Source organism: Oncorhynchus mykiss, chromosome 10 (genome assembly GCF_057628025.1).
Source record: "Oncorhynchus mykiss isolate SJ-2025 chromosome 10, ASM5762802v1, whole genome shotgun sequence".
Classification (NCBI taxonomy): Eukaryota; Metazoa; Chordata; class Actinopteri; order Salmoniformes; family Salmonidae; genus Oncorhynchus; species Oncorhynchus mykiss.
Window position 1 is genome coordinate 36,142,609 of NC_143031.1, and position 17,450 is coordinate 36,160,058.

Sequence of the window (17,450 nt, forward strand, 5' to 3'; positions counted from 1 at the left end):
ACTGTATTCCTCGAGTTGTGTGCAGTACTGAAGGCACAGTATCTGAGAGATGCACAGAGAGGAGGGCTCCCTATCTCTCAATATGAACCCAATGCCTTGTAATTCAAAAAGCATGCCTGGCACAGTGGCTCCTCCTATTCAATCATATAGTCGTTACTCATTATAGTTTCTCTCAGTGTGGTAGTTTGGTGCTAGACAGACCAGAGGGTGTGCTGGGCTGAGGTTCTGTATGTGTTGATTTGTGGGGTCTGGGAGCTTGCCCTGCCCTGCAGGCTCTCTCACCATATGCAAGGTATCAACCTGCTCATCCTCTCACTAAAGAATAGGCCCAGGCATGAATGGATGGGTCTTGGGAGAGACCTCACTCCCACAAGCTGCTCATAAATTATAAAGCGACACATGTGTAATCCTGGCCACAGGACCAGTTTACCACAGGAGAAAAAAAGAGAGAGGGAGAGTGGGTAGACTAGAGACTAAAGTGGATGGAGAGAGAGAGCGAGTGAGAGAGAGCGAGAGAGAGCAAGAGAGAGAGAGAGAGAGAGAGAGAGAGAGAGAATAGAATGCTGGTGGGAATGGAGCAATGCATGTAGCCTCCCTCTGCTGTGCTGAGTTCTGCTGGGTGATGGAGTAGGAGAAATGGTATAATGCCCACTGGTGGACTAGAATCCCACACCCACAGAGGAGAGGAGGAGAAGAGGGAGAGGATGGAAGATGAGCTGGATTCTGCTGGTGGGGGAAATGGGAGCTTGTAGAGGGAACCTGGCTGTGTGTGAATTACCGTACTGCTAAATGGGTTGTTTTACATAGATATCAGTGTCAGCGGTATGACGTGATACACTGTCTTTGTAGTGGTACTGTAGTTGTAGTATTATTAATGCACATTTCTATGACCCGTTCCTGCTGAATTGTTTTACCCGTTAATTAAGCAAAGAAAGAGGTTTAAGTAGAAGGGGAAAGGGGAGGATTTGAATCCTAGAGATGCCAGTTCCCATTCTGAAGGAGTTGGATGACAAGTGACTCTAATACAGCTACAGCAAAGAAAAGGCTCCTTCAGTGGGGATGCTTTTAAGGTAGCCAAATCCTTTGGAAGACACCGGGGTATAGATGAAGCCCTGCACAGAGCCGCGGCTCCAGCCTGCTTAATTACAACAGATTCCCCTAGGAATACTTAGGCTAATGGTCCAGCAGCAGCACAACCCAGTACAGAACAGCACAATAGGGAGGAGAGAAGAGATGAAGATAACTTACACAATGGCCAGGAAAGACAGAAAGCCCTCTCTCTCCCAGACAGACTGATAGGCTGGTTTATAACTTCTACTGCAGAGGAATACAGCACCACATTTCAGCTAGAACTTCATCTGAATGTTAATAGTTAGTGTGTCTAATCTCATCACCCAGAATCAAATCTTCCTTGCGTGCTGGCCATCGTGCCAACTACTCGATTTTAATGTTAAGGATGTCATGAAGAACTAGTGCGTTTCAGTCTGGAATCTTAGGTTCATCTTCATAGATTTTTTGTTTTTCTTAGTGATGATGTATTATGCCTTTTGAAGAGTAAGAATGATTTATTATCAATCGTCCTGTTTTTTAATCACAAAGGGAATTGACTAAATGTCTACAGATGTAGGACCATAATATCCTGCAGCAACAGGAAATATGAATTGCTATGTGGAATTTAATTCATGGAATTTTTGTAAGGGTTGATACATTTTTACATGGAAATTACAAACTTCAGAAGCCTTTTTAATTTCCTTCATTGCTTGATTGTTTAACTGCAACAGGGTGATCAAATTAAGTGCGTACATCTGTAGCTGTTTTCTCCTGACCATGATATGAATGCTCCACGCTCTGGCTCCAGCTGCAGACACAGCTAACAGCTGACATATGGTCCCACTGTGATGGATGGACTTTCAGAGAGGGAGTGGCTACCTCTGGTTAGCCTGTTGCTCCACAAACCATAAGATTCATCCTCAATGAATGTAATGCATTACACATTGACCACACATTGACCACACATCACTGGCTAATATTTGAGGCTGATTTGTTAAGAGGACAATAACTATGAGCATTCCTTTTTTGGCACCCAGGCTAACTATTGCATTTATTGTTCATAAAAAATGGAGGAACCAATCAATGCAGTCGATACTGGAGCTCCTCTCTCACTCTCCAATTGTCCATTTGGATAGGGTCTAGACTGTTTGAAAGTTATTTTTTTTCACTAGGCCTTTGAAGAGTATTTCCATCCCCAAAGGGAATAATGGTGAGCTGTCCACCACTGACTAGGGAGCTGGAACCTTAGAAATAGAATAGAGTGACATTCTATTTGTCTAGAACACACTGGCCTGGCCCACCTAGCCCCTGACCAACCAACCAGGTCAATAACAATAGAGACTGGTTCAGATCAGGAAGTGAACTGATGTGACTGTGAATTGAGGGATGACCCCACAAACGTTCCCAACTGTCTGTTTTAGGTGCAAACTATACATATTATCATCGCAGGGGAAGCAGGAAACTGGAGCTCCAGGATCCTATAAATATTTGTTATGCACACATCACATGCTTTATTTTTATTTGATATTTTCTGGCCTAGAGAACAAGACGTATAAGACAGCACGTTATGCATCCACAAGCTATTATGCATACTGTCTTCATATACAGCAATTATGTCTCCTAGACTGGAACTGGCCTCCTTTGAATGGTAATCCGTATGAGTCACTGAAATACCTCAACTTGCCCTACTTGCGTGTGTGCTTGCGCGTAGGCACACACACACACACACACACACACATACACACACACACACACACAGAGAAGAGTGACTTTTCATTAGCAAGGACTGAAATTGGATTTGCATAGTCATACATCTCTTCAACAGAGAACCAGCACAGAGGACCTCAGATATTCCAGCTTTCTGCATTTCAGATCACAGCGCAATATTAAGTTACTCCTGAATTACTTCGAATGAAACAGACTTCAATATTTGAGCCAAAAATAACTTTTCAAGTGGCACATTTTTAGAGGCCTGCATATAAGCGAGTGGCCTGTGTTTTACTGTGTGATGCAGTTGGCCCGATCCTTTCTTTCTGTGACTCTTCAGAGGAGAATATTAGCTGCCTGGCTCCAGGCGCTGCAGCTTCATTATGTGCTTGCTGTGTTGTCACACTTGGACCACCGTGGCTCCTTCCCTCTCACATTTTTGTTCCCTGTTCTTTATTAATTGATATTTTTGATTATGCATACTTTCTCACGCATGGTGCCCTGCCTGCCTGCCTGCCTGCCCGCCCGCACGCCCGCCTGCCTGCCTGCCTGCCTGCCAGCCAGCCAGCAAGCAAGCAAGCAAGCAAGCAAAGATGATGAGAGGCAGGTTGGTTTTGCATATGAGATCAGATCCTCCACTGCAGACAGAGTCCCACTGTCAAGCAGCCTGTCGGTATCTCTGTGTCTTCCTACATGGCAGTCAAATGACTATGAAAGCCATTACAGGTGTTATTACCCTATCACGCACATTGGGAACCTGGAAGTCAGGAAGAACTTCCAGTTCCGCAAATATCCTCCCTCTGAGAGAGGAGAAATTTGGGGGAGCAGGCAGAACCTGAGGGAGGGATTACCGGTGGAGGCTGAAAATGTCAAACACAATGAAATCATTGAGCACCGCCTCCCATGGTAATGGGATTCAGTGTGGAAAGTGGATGGGGAGGATAGAGAGAGGGACTGAGCTGTAACCTTGGAGGATGAAGGATGTTCTCTCTCACAAGGACATATTAAAGGGACTAAGGTTGAAGGGTAGAGGTGTGAATGAAAGGACTGACTGGATGCTGTCTGAATGACAGTCACAACGGGCAGATGGATGCCATTACAGATGGAGACTTGTGGGTAATTTGTGAAGATTTCCTTATATGTGATAAAACACTTCTGAGGCAGACTGTCCTAATCCCACGTTGTTTCTTTTGTTACATCTAACAATACAGCCCTCAGTGACATTGAGGGAGGTGGAGGAGATAATGAAAATTGAATAAGCGATGCAACGCACCACATTGTCTGTCCTTGCCTTGATACTCTTTCAATAATAATTATCCATATTGGGTGTTATTCAAAGGTCAAATGAAACATACCGTAACTTTACCACCAGTTCCTTATTGGAATTCATAGGAATTTTCTCAAACTACAATTTGTAAAATTCTCTCCTACATAACACTGGATGTTTGATATTCAATAGAGTTGCAGTGGCTGGCACGTAGAGATTATCCTTGTCCAAACTGTGGGGGTGGAAGTCTAAAAAGACAGTGAAAATGAAATAAAAATGAACTCCCTTTCTCCACCCTCTCAGTACTGTGCTGTATGTATCTCCATGATGAAAGCACCTTGTTGTTCTACTCTGTTCCATTCTGCCAGGGAGTTAAACGTTTGGTAACCTACACTGCCTTCGGAAAGTATTCAGAGCCCTTGACTTTTTCCACAGTTTGTTAGGTTACAGCCTTATTCTAAAATGTATTAAATCGTTTTTTCCCCCTCATCAATCTACATACAATACCCCATAATGACAAAGAAAAAACAAGTTTTTAGAAACGTTTGCTAATTTATAAAAGAAAAAAAAAACAGAAATATGACATTTATCTAATTATTCAGACCCTTTACTCAGTACTTGTTGAAGCACCTTTGGCAGCGATTACAGCCTCGAGTCTTCTTGGTTATGATGCTGCAAGCTTGGTACACCTGTATTTGGCCGTTTTTCCCATTCTTCTCTGCAGATCCTCTCAAGCTCTGTCAGGTTGGATGGGGAGTGTTGCTGCTCAGCTATATATTTTTTTTAGGTCTCTCCAGAGATTTTCGTTTGGGTTCCAGTCTGGCCACTCAAGGACATTCAGAGACTTGTCCCGAAGCCAGTCTTGCGTTGTCTTTACTGTGTGTTTAGGGTCGTTGTCCTGTTGGAAGGTGAACCTTTGCTCCAGTTTGAGGTCCTGAGCGCTCTGGATCAGGTTTTCATCAAGGATCTCTCTGTACTTTGCTTCATTCATCTTTGCCTCAATCCTGACCAGTCCCTGCCACTGAAATACATCCCAACAGCATGATGATGCTGCCACCAGCATGCTTCACTGTAGGGATGGTGCCAGGTTTCCGACAGACACAACGCTTGGCATTCAGGCCAAAGTTCAGTCTTGGTTTCATCAGACCAGAGAATCTTGTTTCTGGTCTGAGAGTCTTTAGCTGCTTTTTGGCAAACTTCAAGTGGGCTGTCATGTGCCTTTTACTGAGGAGTGGCTTCCGTCTGGCCTGATTGGTGGAGTGCTGCAGAGATGGTTGTCCTTCTGAAAGGTTCTGAAAGGTGCTGGCTGGGCGGCCAGCTCTAGGAAGAGTCTTGGTGGTTCCAAACTTCTTCCATTTAAGAATGATGGAGTCCACTGTGTTCTTGGGGACCTTCAATGTTTCAGAAATGTTTTGGTACCCTTCCCCAGATCTGTGCCTTGACACAATCCTGTCTCGGAGCTCTATGGACAATTCCTTCGACCTCATGGCTTGGTTTTTGCTCTGACATGCACTGTCAACTGTGGGGCCTTATATAGACAGGTGTGTGCCTTTCCAAATCATGTCCAATCAATTGAATTTACCACAGGTGGACTCTAATCAAGTTGTAGAAACATTTCAAGGATGATCAATGGAAACAGGATGCAGCTGAGCTCAATTTCGAGTCTCATAGCAAAGGGTCTGAATACCTACAGTATGTACATAAGGCATTCTGTTTTGTATGTTTAATACATTTGCAAAAAATGTCTAAAAACCTGTTTTCACTTTGTCATTATGGGGTATTGTGTGTAGATTGAGGCTGTAACGTAACAAAATGTGGAAAAAGTCAAGGGGTTTGAACACTTTATGAAGGCACTGTGTCTGGGAGTAACTTTGGTGCGGTAACTAAGCCTGAACTAGTCATTAGAGTAAACACAACAGCTAGCGTTGGTTGTTCATGCCTGCCTGACTGCTATCACTGGGAGAGAACAGTTTTGGTCCTAATTAAATCTATAATACAGCCCTGTGGCATATACAGCTACAGCAGAAAATGGCAGAGAGCACTTTTCGTTTGAGAAGGCAGTTGTGTTATGAAAGGGGAATTTTTCTGCGCTCCTTAAATCCTGACCTTATTCTACACACTGATAGTAATGCAAAGGAACAAGCATTGTCATCGCAGCACAAGTCTCACCCACGCACACACACACACACACACACACACGAACACACACACACACCAGAACACCCAAGCACTCCGACACACACACATGCAAACACATACCCAGACCCTGTTAGAGAAACACACTCATATACATTACCCAAGGAACATTATTTAGGAAAGCCAATTATTCTGGTTTGTTTGTTTGTTTTTCAACTGAAAGATGACAGTTGAGTCTGTGTGGTTTCTGCTGCTCAACAAATGTCACTGATGGGGATGGTGAAGGTGCACTATATTTTCTCATTAGTGCAAATCGATGGAGACCTACAACTTTGACCAAGTGGATCTACGCTCTACTACTGAGAACTAATGCTTTCAGGTTCCATTGTGTCTTCTTGGAACAGTAGATTAATAGAGTATGTGATGTGATGTCATTTGATGCCTCTTCTAACTGTGCTGTTGTTTCCCTCTCCTGCAGGTAGTAACCCTGGGGAAGAACAGCAGAGGCTACCACTACATCCTGGCTAACCTGGTGAGTAGAGTAGCACAACACAACAGCCCTCCTCTCACTCTCAAACATTTATGAGAAAATGGGATTTGGAACTTGAACAAACTGTACTTTTACGAACAAATAGGAAACCACATTATCTGCACCAACAAGAAAGTTTGAGCTTTTTATGCTTAGCTTGCACCATTATCCAGAAAACAATATCTAACACATTCCCTTTTCAACTGTAATGGTGAAGCTCTCAGTACAGATGAACCCAGTTGTTGGGGACAGATTGTTTGATGCCTGCATGTTGTTGGGGACAGATTGTTTGATGCCTGCATGTTGTTGGGGACAGATTGTTTGATGCCTGCATGTTGTTGGGGACAGATTGTTTGATGCCTGCATGTTGTTGGGGACAGATTGTTTGATGCCTGCATGTTGTTGGGTACCTCTGGTTTCACTGCAGGGCTTCGCTAACATGACCCTGGACAAGGTGTTTGCTGGAGGAGCCAATATAACAGGCTTCCAGATCATCAACCCAGAGAACCCAATTGTCATACAATTCCTCCAGCGCTGGGAACGCCTAGACGAGAGGGAGTTTCCTGAGGCTAAGGGCACTCCACTGAAGGTACAGTACCACACAGCTGTCAATGTTGTTTACAGCACGACAAGTCCTTCTCTCTGCCCATATCTACTTCTGTCCCTTTCTCTCTGCCTAGCTGTTCATATATCTGTGTTTTTTTAGCAGTATCAAAGACAGAACATTTTCACTCACTTGTCAAAAGGAAGGCTGTACTATTCTACTTAAAACCTTTTGTCAAATTTAACCAGATAAACTGTCAGTGAGGCAATAGTAAAATCAAAGAGAAAAAATGGTTTTCTGTTTGAAAGTACAACAGTATGAACTTGCTTTGGCATATCAGGCAGCAACAGACTGCCAATCACCAATTACTGCTGAATGACACAAACCTTGAGGCAGAGTAACAGTGGGCTGTTCAGCTACTGCTGTACCTACTTCATCATTGATAGACTCATTTTTACCATTTATTCCCTTTTCACATTGTACTTTATTTGTTAGTGGGCTCATTACACAAACCAGCAAGTAGCCTTTGGACTGCTTCTGTAATGTCATGATCTGCTGTGGTGGTTGTGTTTCAGTACACGTCAGCGCTGACCCATGATGCCGTGCTGGTCCTGGCAGAGGCCTTCCGGTACCTGCGGAGGCAGAGGGTGGACGTGTCCCGGAGGGGGAGCGCTGGGGACTGCCTGGCCAACCCAGCCGTACCTTGGAGCCAAGGCATTGACATAGAGAGAGCACTAAAAATGGTAGGAGGGATCTTCACAGATACCCAGGTGTAACCCTGTTACCATGTCATTAAAATATAGTAGGATATTTTGACAATATCTTGACTATCCTTACTTATTTAGTTGAATTCTCCTAGCAAACCTTCACAAAGTGGTTGTTTTGTGAAGGTTATTACGGTTCCTTGTGTCATGGTGTGCGTGGCAGGTCCAGGTACAAGGTATGACAGGGAATATCCAGTTTGACTCGTTCGGTCGGAGAGCCAACTACAGCGTGGATGTGTATGAGATGAAACTAGGGGGGCCCAAGAAGGTAAGTAGAAAACAGCAGTGGCTCAACATGCAGATTACAATGAATAATAAAATGTTCCCCAATACCCATACTTGCTTTCTAAATGGTAGGAATTTGGGGTAGGTGAAAGTTTTATAGGATGTGAAAATTGAGTGTGCTTTAAATGCCAGGATGTCACACTCATTTTGGCTTTTCATCTAGTAGAATTTGCTGCACACTTAAGGAATAGAAGAGTTGTTTGTTTTTTTACCCACGTGTTTAACAACCGCTGATAATCAGATATGGTGATGTGCTATACCAAAATGAATGAATGGTGGAAATGAACACAACTGCACATTAGAGGATGCATTCTCAGTATGGATAAGCCTAGAATGTTGATATTTGTTGTTTCAATTTTACTGAACAGTATGTAGTAGGATTAGTACACAGTATGCAGTTTTAGTAATACCAGTACGCTTTCTTTCCTCTTTCTTTCTTTCTTTCTTTCTTTCTTTCTTTCTTTCTTTCTTTCTTTCTTTCTTTCTTTCTTTCTTTCTTTCTTTCTTTCTTTCTTTCTTTCTAACTGAGAGTACACGTTAAACTAGCTCAGTTATATGGACTGAAAATATGAATATTCAAGTAATTACACATGAAATATTTAAGTAGTTAAACATTAGCATGACTCCATAACATAAGTGTGCATGTAACCAGATTCCCTCCATGTAGACAGTGATCTTCACATAGCTCTGAACAGAGACCAGGGCAGAGCTGACTGTTTTACTGGATTACCTAACAGCTTTCACATGTAGTGGATCCTACACTATTGATTTAGCTCCAGACACTGGGGGCTGACCTCGCCCTGCATGCTCCCTTTATGCTCCGTCATACCTGGGGCAAAGGGGGCCAGAGAGGGGATACGCCAAGGCTGACAGGAGTAGTGAAATTATATTAGCCACTACCCCCCCACACATACTGGCCTAGGATTCTGACGCTGTCGCCATGGTTGCTCTTTGGCTCTGAAATCTGACGGGGTGTCCACAAAATCTGGCACTGAAAGCAGGTGCCCCCACACTGTCCACATAGCTCAGCTCATCTGGCCCACTGCAACACACACTGTGAGGCAATCTGCAGTGAAAGCTGAGTGAGCACTGTGGAATAGAACAGTAGGAGAGGAACAGAACAGAATACAAAAGAACAAGAGAACAGATAGCTAGAAGAAATGGAATAGTCATTTTGTAAATCTCAGCAGTTATTGAATAGGTTCGCAGATGTCAGATGTACATTTTTAGTAGCAGCTCTTCATACGCTTAATGTTTAGACATGAGCAGAAGCCCTCACTTTGTAAATTGCAACTGAAATTACTTATAGCTGAATAAGACACATTTATTCCATATTTTGTTCCATTAATTAATATTGCCAAGCAGCGTGCGAGGAGCATCCCACTGGGCACAGACGTCAGTTCAACGTTGCGTTGTCAACTAATGTGAATTCAACGTGAAATCAACAAAACATTTCACCATCTCATTGGATTTAGGTTTAAAGTTAGGTGAAAAAAATGACGAAATGCCCGTACGTTGATAACTTTTTGTCAATCCAATGAGTTTTCCACATTGATTCAACTTCATCACATACATTTGTTGGGATTGAAATGACATGGAAACAACAGTGATTCAGTTTTGCCCAGTGGGATTTGATGGGCACTAATGGTATGGTTGTGTAATGGACCAGTGACAGTGAAGGTGCTGAGAGGGAGATTAGCTGAGAGTTGAATGCTCTTTTCCCCCACTGTATCTGTAGCAGAGGTTAGAGCTTCATCTCCAAGCACAGCACCAGCACAGGGCTTTTTATCTCACACATCATCAGAAACCCTCTGTCAGGCCAAGACTCTCATCAGACATGCTCACCTTGCTCACCTGCCAACTGCTTTACTGACAAATGTCTTTTAAATGGCTGTTTCTTGTAATAACTATGATGTTTCTGTCACTTTCAGACCGGGTACTGGAATGAATACGAAAAATATGTATTTATTGTGGATGCGCAGGTCACCAACGAGTCCTCTTCTGTGGAAAACCGAACGATTGTGGTCACTACTATTATGGTACACTTTCCAAGCAGATTTTAAATGTTCCACCTCTAAAAAATTCTGCCACTCAAGGTCAAGGTGTCCATTGTTACATTCTGTCCTGGGAGGGTAGAACTATTTTCTTTTGAGTTGCTTTCCATCCACTCACTACATGTTGAAACAGTCGATTCACAAAGAGTGTTTCAACTGTATCCGTGTGGGTGATAAAGCATTTTGATTTTCCATATTACGGTGGCCTGTTGTAGCAGTGACATCACAATAACGGCTTTGGTAATGAAACTAGTTAGAGCCTATATACTTCATCTAATACACATTCAGTGCATACGTACGTAAGTAAAAACCTGTTTCTTACTCATTAAGTAAATGGTCAATGATGACGGGGATAGATACAACAAAACTACCTGCAATGATAAATTGTTTCTCTCTTGGAGATGCAAAATAACTGCCATTTGAGGAGGACATAAAAAGCTTTGGTTTGTTTATCCCCTTGTTAAAATCTATTTTGGATCAACCATTACGAGTTCTGTACTGAAGTATAACCTCTGTGGCCTCCTCCAATATCTAGAGATATTAGGGGTCAAAGGTCAGGGATAGTTAGAGATATTATAGATAAGGTATTTTTTTGTTCAAGCAGAGAGATGAATAAAAAATAATGATGGATGCGGTTAGTAAGAAAACATTGGTCCTGTTTAAATGTAAAATAAGGTAAGCCTTATCTTACATTTAAAATGATGGCCTTCTTTCTGACTCTGCCTATTATGTCCTCATCTTAGGCAAATTCAGAATACGAAAGTCAGGCAATATCATCTAGATGTAAGCATGTCATGATCATACTCATAACTAGTAAGGTTACTTCTGATAGACACAGGGAAATGGTAGGACCATTGTAATGTTTTGAGAGCAATATCGTTACACCATTCATATAGTGATCATGCGTTAGTCTGTTGACATTGTAGATTGACAGTGGTCATCTCATTTTGCTTCAGAATTAGCTGTATTTGACTTTTGGAAGCCCAGTCCAAATAACACAGAGATTTGAAAAGAAACCTTCAGCACAGAAAGAAAGAAATTGACCATTGTTTTACCCACTGGCGTCCCTTACGTTCCTGGCACATATGATTTTGGAGCCAAGCCTAAAAGAAAACCAACCACACCTCAGTGTTTGACGAGCCAAGCACGTGTTTTAACTCCTCCCAGTGTATTCTGTATGGAAGATAAGCTCAGGAGTTGGTTTGATTAGTTGGAGGATGCAGCCTCCCAGCACATTCATCGATGACATGTGGTTGATGGTGTTGCAATATGAACTACCAGTACTTTAATCCCTCGCCAATCACTGCCATTTACTTGATGAACTGGAAAGTCTCCCAATCCCTGTTCAACCCGCCCCTGTCCTAGTAAGCTGATGCAAAGCATATGCACCCTCCACCCGGCCCCTACCTCCTTAGAGTATAGCTGGGTTTAGCATGAGGAATCCTGCTGAGAGAACCAGCCCCACTCCTTCCCCCTTAAAGCCTGTCAGTCACAGGCCTTACTGTCCCCACTGGCCCTGCCGGGCCCCGCCTCTATCTGGCTGCATTTGGCTGTGGATCGAGTCAACACCCCACGTGGTCACATGCAGTGTGACCATCTCCATGTGGCGCTTCTTGTCCATGCTGTTCTGTTTGTATTTCCTGTCTGTGTGTGTGTGTGTGTGTGTGTGTGTGTGTGTGTGTGTGTGTGTGTGTGTGTGTGTGTGTATGTGTGTGTGTGTGTGTGTGTGTGTGTGTGTGTGTGTGTGTGTGTGTGTGTGTGTGTGTGTGTGTGTGTGTGTGTGTGTGTGTGTCATCCATGCATGTATGCATGTAGGTTAAAGAGGACTGGCCTCTGTGAATGGAATGTGTGCATGCTATAAACTCAACATTATGTTTAATTAACAGGAGTCTCCTTATGTGATGTACAAGCGAAACTACTTGTCGCTGGAGGGGAATGACAGATATGAAGGCTACTGTGTCGATTTAGCTGCTGAAATTGCAAAACATGTGGGGATAAGATACAAACTGTCAGTAGTTGCGGACGGGAAGTATGGTGCAAGGGATCCAGAGACCAAGACGTGGAACGGGATGGTGGGTGAACTGGTATATGGGGTAAGTGACAGTCTCGACATACTGAAGCACTGTCACCATCACAGGGACGGGGGCTTGGCCAGCTCTGGCTTGAGGTATGTGGGCCAGATCTGGTTTACACACCTAAATCAGATCTTCTGCATGCTAAGGACAGACCTTGCCCAGCAGGGTAAATGTGGCCCACATTTATTCAAAAGTGGCCCAGCAACTACGGGTTCTTGTTAGGGTCACATATCACAAGCTAGAGCTGGCTCATAAGCAAAGTGTGCCTGCCCTCGCCCTGGTCGCATCTCCCACATTCGGACCAGATCTGGCCTTTTACTGTTACGGTGGCAGCACTGATCCATATGTGCCACCCAGCAACCAGATCTGGCCCGCAATCCTCTACTGACTGGGTGTGTGCTTTTCTCCATATGTATCTCCATAAATCAGATCTTAATTGAAAGATTGATTACTGTATGTTATGAACCACTCACTACATGTAAGTATGAGCCCATTTTCTTCTTTCATAAAACCCCAACTGGTTAATGTTTCATTAAGGGACAGATGACATTTAGGAACAGATGACATTAAGAGACAGATGACATTTAGGAACAGATGACATTAAGGGACAGATGACTTTAAGGGACCAATGACATGAAGGGACATATGACATGAATGGACATATGACATGAATGGACAGATGCCATGAAGGACAGATGACATTAAGGGACAGATGGCATTAAGGACAGTTGACATTAAGGGACAGATGACATTAAGGGACAGATGACATTAAGGGACAGATGACATTAAGGGACAGATAGAATTAAGGACAGATGACATTAAGGGACAGATGGAATTAAGGACAGATGACAGCCAGACTGTGAAGTGAAAATTAAAAACATTTGTTTGTCAGTTTGAAGGCATCTTCATTTAGCACGAAAAAGCATTTTCCCGTCGTAATGAACATTTTACCAACCATTCTGCCAAATGACAGCCCTGTCTCTTCAGAGAGCTGAAAGAGAGAGGTGTTATAATTGACAGGCATTGTACAAGCCCTGAGACACCTCTCTGCATCAACAATACATCCTCTAGACCATTAATTATCCCTGAGACACCTCTCTGCATCAACAATACATCCTCTAGACCATTAATTATCCCTGAGACACCTCTCTGCATCAACAATACATCCTATAGACCATTAATTAGCTCTGAGACACCTCTCTGCATCAACAATACATCCTCTAGACCATTAATTATCCCTGAGACACCTCTCTGCATCAACAATACATCCTCTAGACCATTAATTATCCTTGAGACACCTCTCTACATCAACAATACATCCTATAGACCATTAATTATCCCTGAGACACCTCTCTGCATCAACAATACATCCTATAGACCATTAATTATCCCTGAGACACCTCTCTGCATCAACAATACATCTTCTAGGCCATTAATTATCCTTGAGACACCTCTCTGCATCAACAATACATCCTCTAGACCATTAATTATCCCTGAGACACCTCTCTGCATCAACAATACATCTTCTAGGCCATTAATTATCCTTGAGACACCTCTCTGCATCAACAATACATCCTCTAGACCATTAATTAGCTCTGAGACACCTCTCTGTATCAACAATACAGCCTCCAGAACATCAATTAGCCATTCACATGCAAATAAGCAAGTGATATATTGAGAAGGAGTGGCTGGGAGCTATGTTTTTCACAGGAATTCTGCCTAACCCTCACTAAGATAATCCCAGCCCTTGTATGGCATTTATATATTTATAAGACAAGGCCGGTCCAGCTGTGACTCTGGGAACTGAGACGCTATCACTGGGAACATTTATTACCTAGCTGAGATATTCACTAATAAGGATAGGAGGCTTTGAAGACAATCTGATAAAGGAGTTGATTTTTCCAGGCTGATTCAAATATCATGGGCTGTTTGCATAAGCTCTTCAATCTCCTGTTTCCATACCTTCTACTTCATTGATGGATCTGACTGAGTAATGGGCTCTTTTGGATTAAGGCAGAGACATTAGCCAATACTAACGTTAACTGAGATTGGCCCATTTTAAACTGGCGGGTCTCACTTTCTTCTTAAACATATCTGATATTGCATGCATTCTAATCCACCATTTCATTTTACCATTCATCTCTACTCATTGGTTTCATTATAAATATGTTATAGCCATAATGAGATTATTTTTTTTAAATGCCTGATGACTAGATTTTGATCAAGGAATTTTTATTGGCATTCTATTTAAAAGAATGTCAGTCAGGCTTTGATAACACAGGCAGTTTGATGTGATGTGCCTGTGCTCTGTTTTGAACCACTAACTCCTCCTCCTCCTCCTGTTCCCATGTTTCCAGAGAGCCGATATAGCAGTGGCTCCTCTAACTATAACATTGGTACGAGAGGAGGTGATAGACTTCTCTAAGCCTTTTATGAGCCTGGGGATCTCCATTATGATAAAGAAGCCTCAAAAGTCAAAGCCGGGCGTGTTCTCCTTCCTGGACCCGCTGGCCTATGAGATCTGGATGTGTATAGTGTTTGCCTATATCGGCGTGAGCGTGGTGCTCTTCCTGGTCAGCCGCTTCAGCCCCTATGAGTGGCATCTGGACGAAAACGACGAGGCCAAAGACCCCCAGAGCCCTCCAGACCCACCAAACGACTTTGGGATTTTTAATAGCCTGTGGTTCTCCCTGGGCGCCTTCATGCAGCAAGGATGCGATATCTCGCCAAGGTTGGTTAATGTACTCCATGTTCTGTCACCTCAAACTCAGCCATCCTATCATCTACATACTGTACCATCCCTCTGCATTTTATGGTCATAATCACTACAACTCCCATAATGCCATGGTGCATATATGTTATTTTGGGGTTTGGTCTTGGCTTTTTTTGCGCTCCAGCCCATCCCATCCACTTACACGCAATCTCTCCCGCATACTCTTTAAACACACCACCACCATTCTTCACTTGTTCTCTCCAGGCTGCATGCTAGCAGTGATGCATCGCATCCATAAAATAACTTATATCCACCATGCCGGGGACTGTAAAATGCGCAGGGTCATTACATTCGAGAGTAGTTTCCCCTATTCCCCATGACTCTTGGAGGGCTACCGTGTTTTTGCTGCATGTCCCATTTTACGGTCATCAGCCTGGTGCATATAATGTATTTAAAGTGGAAGACATTTTGATGCATTTGCACTCTGATGAAGCACCTTAACAGCATTCGATTCGGCCCCACCTCATGACTCATTTAATTATTTTTTATATAGACAAAAAGTCACGTCCTCTCCCCCTCTTTTCATTCAATCAGTCCATCTATTCACTCATCATCACTGTTGTGGTGTGTCCCTTGTTCCTTCTCGGGGGACTGTCATTGTTCAAGCTGTCCCTCCTCATCTTGTCTGGGATGTCAGGCCATTCTAGTCCATCTGAATGAAGATCAGTGAGAGAGTGTTCCAGGCCATGTTGATCAGAGCTGAGCATCAGTCTCACCTGAATAGTGATGGCTACAGTGCTATAGGGTGGGTAACAGTCCTCTGACATCAACACTTAAGCATGGATTGTTCGGATTCCTTTCTCAGTTATTTTTACCTTGCTGTCTCTATGATACAATTATTTTTGTTTTGAAGCATTACTCAAGAATTAAAGTGGGCTGTGTACTGAAAGCTGAGTGGTCGCCTCCAATGTGAGTAGGAGAAAGTCCCCTCTAAATAAAAGTCAAGCAATTGAATTCTTGTAACATAATACCAGAGAAAAACACAAAACATTCTATGGCGAGTTAGGATTTAATTTCTGTCTGGTACTATTTGAAGATCCCATAAAATGCCAAAGAGTCAATGACACGGATTTAATGAAGACGATTTAGTAAATGTCACTCTCCCGCTTGGAGTATCAGTTTACGTGATAGACTACAGTAAGCTTAAGGTTAGTAGTTACCTTGCCAATGGGGATCGTCAGCCTCATTGAAGCAGATGCACAATAACCTCTGCTTGCTGTGTTCGTGTGTGGTGTCATTCAGCCACAACACAGCCCTCCAGGCAAGCATCATAGAGCAACCAGGCGGGTACAGCATCTCTTACAGCAACACCATGTTTTTCTCTGTGTGAAGAGCATTATCGTTGAGGTATGTGGGTGAGATTTGACATAAATCCAAGATCATTCTGTGGCAATGCTCTGAGGCGGTGCATTTATGTCAATACGTGGTGTGTGATACCCAGACTGCAGATACACAGACTCTAAACAGGAATCAGTGGACTCCAAAGGCATGGCAGCCTCCATCCCTTTGTCAGTGTGTAGGATTGAGCACCCTGCTCTCACGTCCTTCTGTCCTCCTCCTTCCCTCTCTCTCAGGTCTCTGTCGGGCAGAATCGTGGGGGGTGTTTGGTGGTTCTTTACCCTCATCATCATCTCCTCCTACACGGCCAACCTGGCTGCCTTCCTCACAGTGGAGAGGATGGTGTCTCCCATAGAGAGTGCTGAGGACCTGGCCAAGCAGACAGAGATTGCCTATGGGACCCTAGACTCAGGCTCCACTAAGGAGTTCTTTAGGGTGAGTGACAACTTATGTCTCTTTAGGGTTAGAAAATAACATATTTAAAAAAAAAGACGACATCAAAGGAAGGAGCACAGGGAATGGTATGATATTTAATTCTGTGTGATACCTGGCAGAATATAAGGAAGTAGCTATGATAATAAGTATTGAAGAAAGTCATGCTACAATAAGCAAAGCAGGTGGCTATCAGAGTCTATACTGCTGTATGTGAATGATTCTCCAGAGAAAGAAGGAGCAAAGCAATAAAAATATAACCACTTGTGCCAGCCACTGGATGTGAATGCAGATGTGATTAGTTTGGCAGGCTGGTTGACTGCCTAGTGATTTGTCCCATGTCTTTCTGGGAAGATAATTGACAGGTGTGTAGGGACTTCATAAACTGCAAATGTCACGACTGAGCAGACATTCCAGGGGACTTTTAATTAAAACTATGAGATAGAAGGAGAGAGAGAGAGAGAGAGAGAGAGAGAGAGAGAGAGAGAGAGAGAGA

General features: G+C 43.2%; 1 protein-coding gene across 6 annotated transcripts in view; it reads left to right on the plus strand.

Moving 5' to 3' along the window:
• LOC110533760 (glutamate receptor 3) overlaps positions 1 to 17,450 on the plus strand; it is a 105,642-nt gene that overhangs the window by 71,248 nt on the left and 16,944 nt on the right. For all 6 annotated transcript variants that reach the window (XR_016483685.1, XR_016483686.1, XM_090186503.1 and 3 more), the window contains exons 5-12: positions 6,639 to 6,689; positions 7,102 to 7,278; positions 7,809 to 7,976; positions 8,161 to 8,265; positions 10,214 to 10,321; positions 12,223 to 12,429; positions 14,769 to 15,142; positions 16,759 to 16,957. Coding sequence is in view for 4 of the 6 variants with exons in the window: in XM_090186503.1 (XP_090042629.1) it covers positions 6,639 to 6,689; positions 7,102 to 7,278; positions 7,809 to 7,976; positions 8,161 to 8,265; positions 10,214 to 10,321; positions 12,223 to 12,429; positions 14,769 to 15,142; positions 16,759 to 16,957 (1,389 nt within the window). In the remaining 2 variants the exon portion in view is untranslated. The remainder of the gene's footprint in view (positions 1 to 6,638; positions 6,690 to 7,101; positions 7,279 to 7,808; positions 7,977 to 8,160; positions 8,266 to 10,213; positions 10,322 to 12,222; positions 12,430 to 14,768; positions 15,143 to 16,758; positions 16,958 to 17,450) is intronic.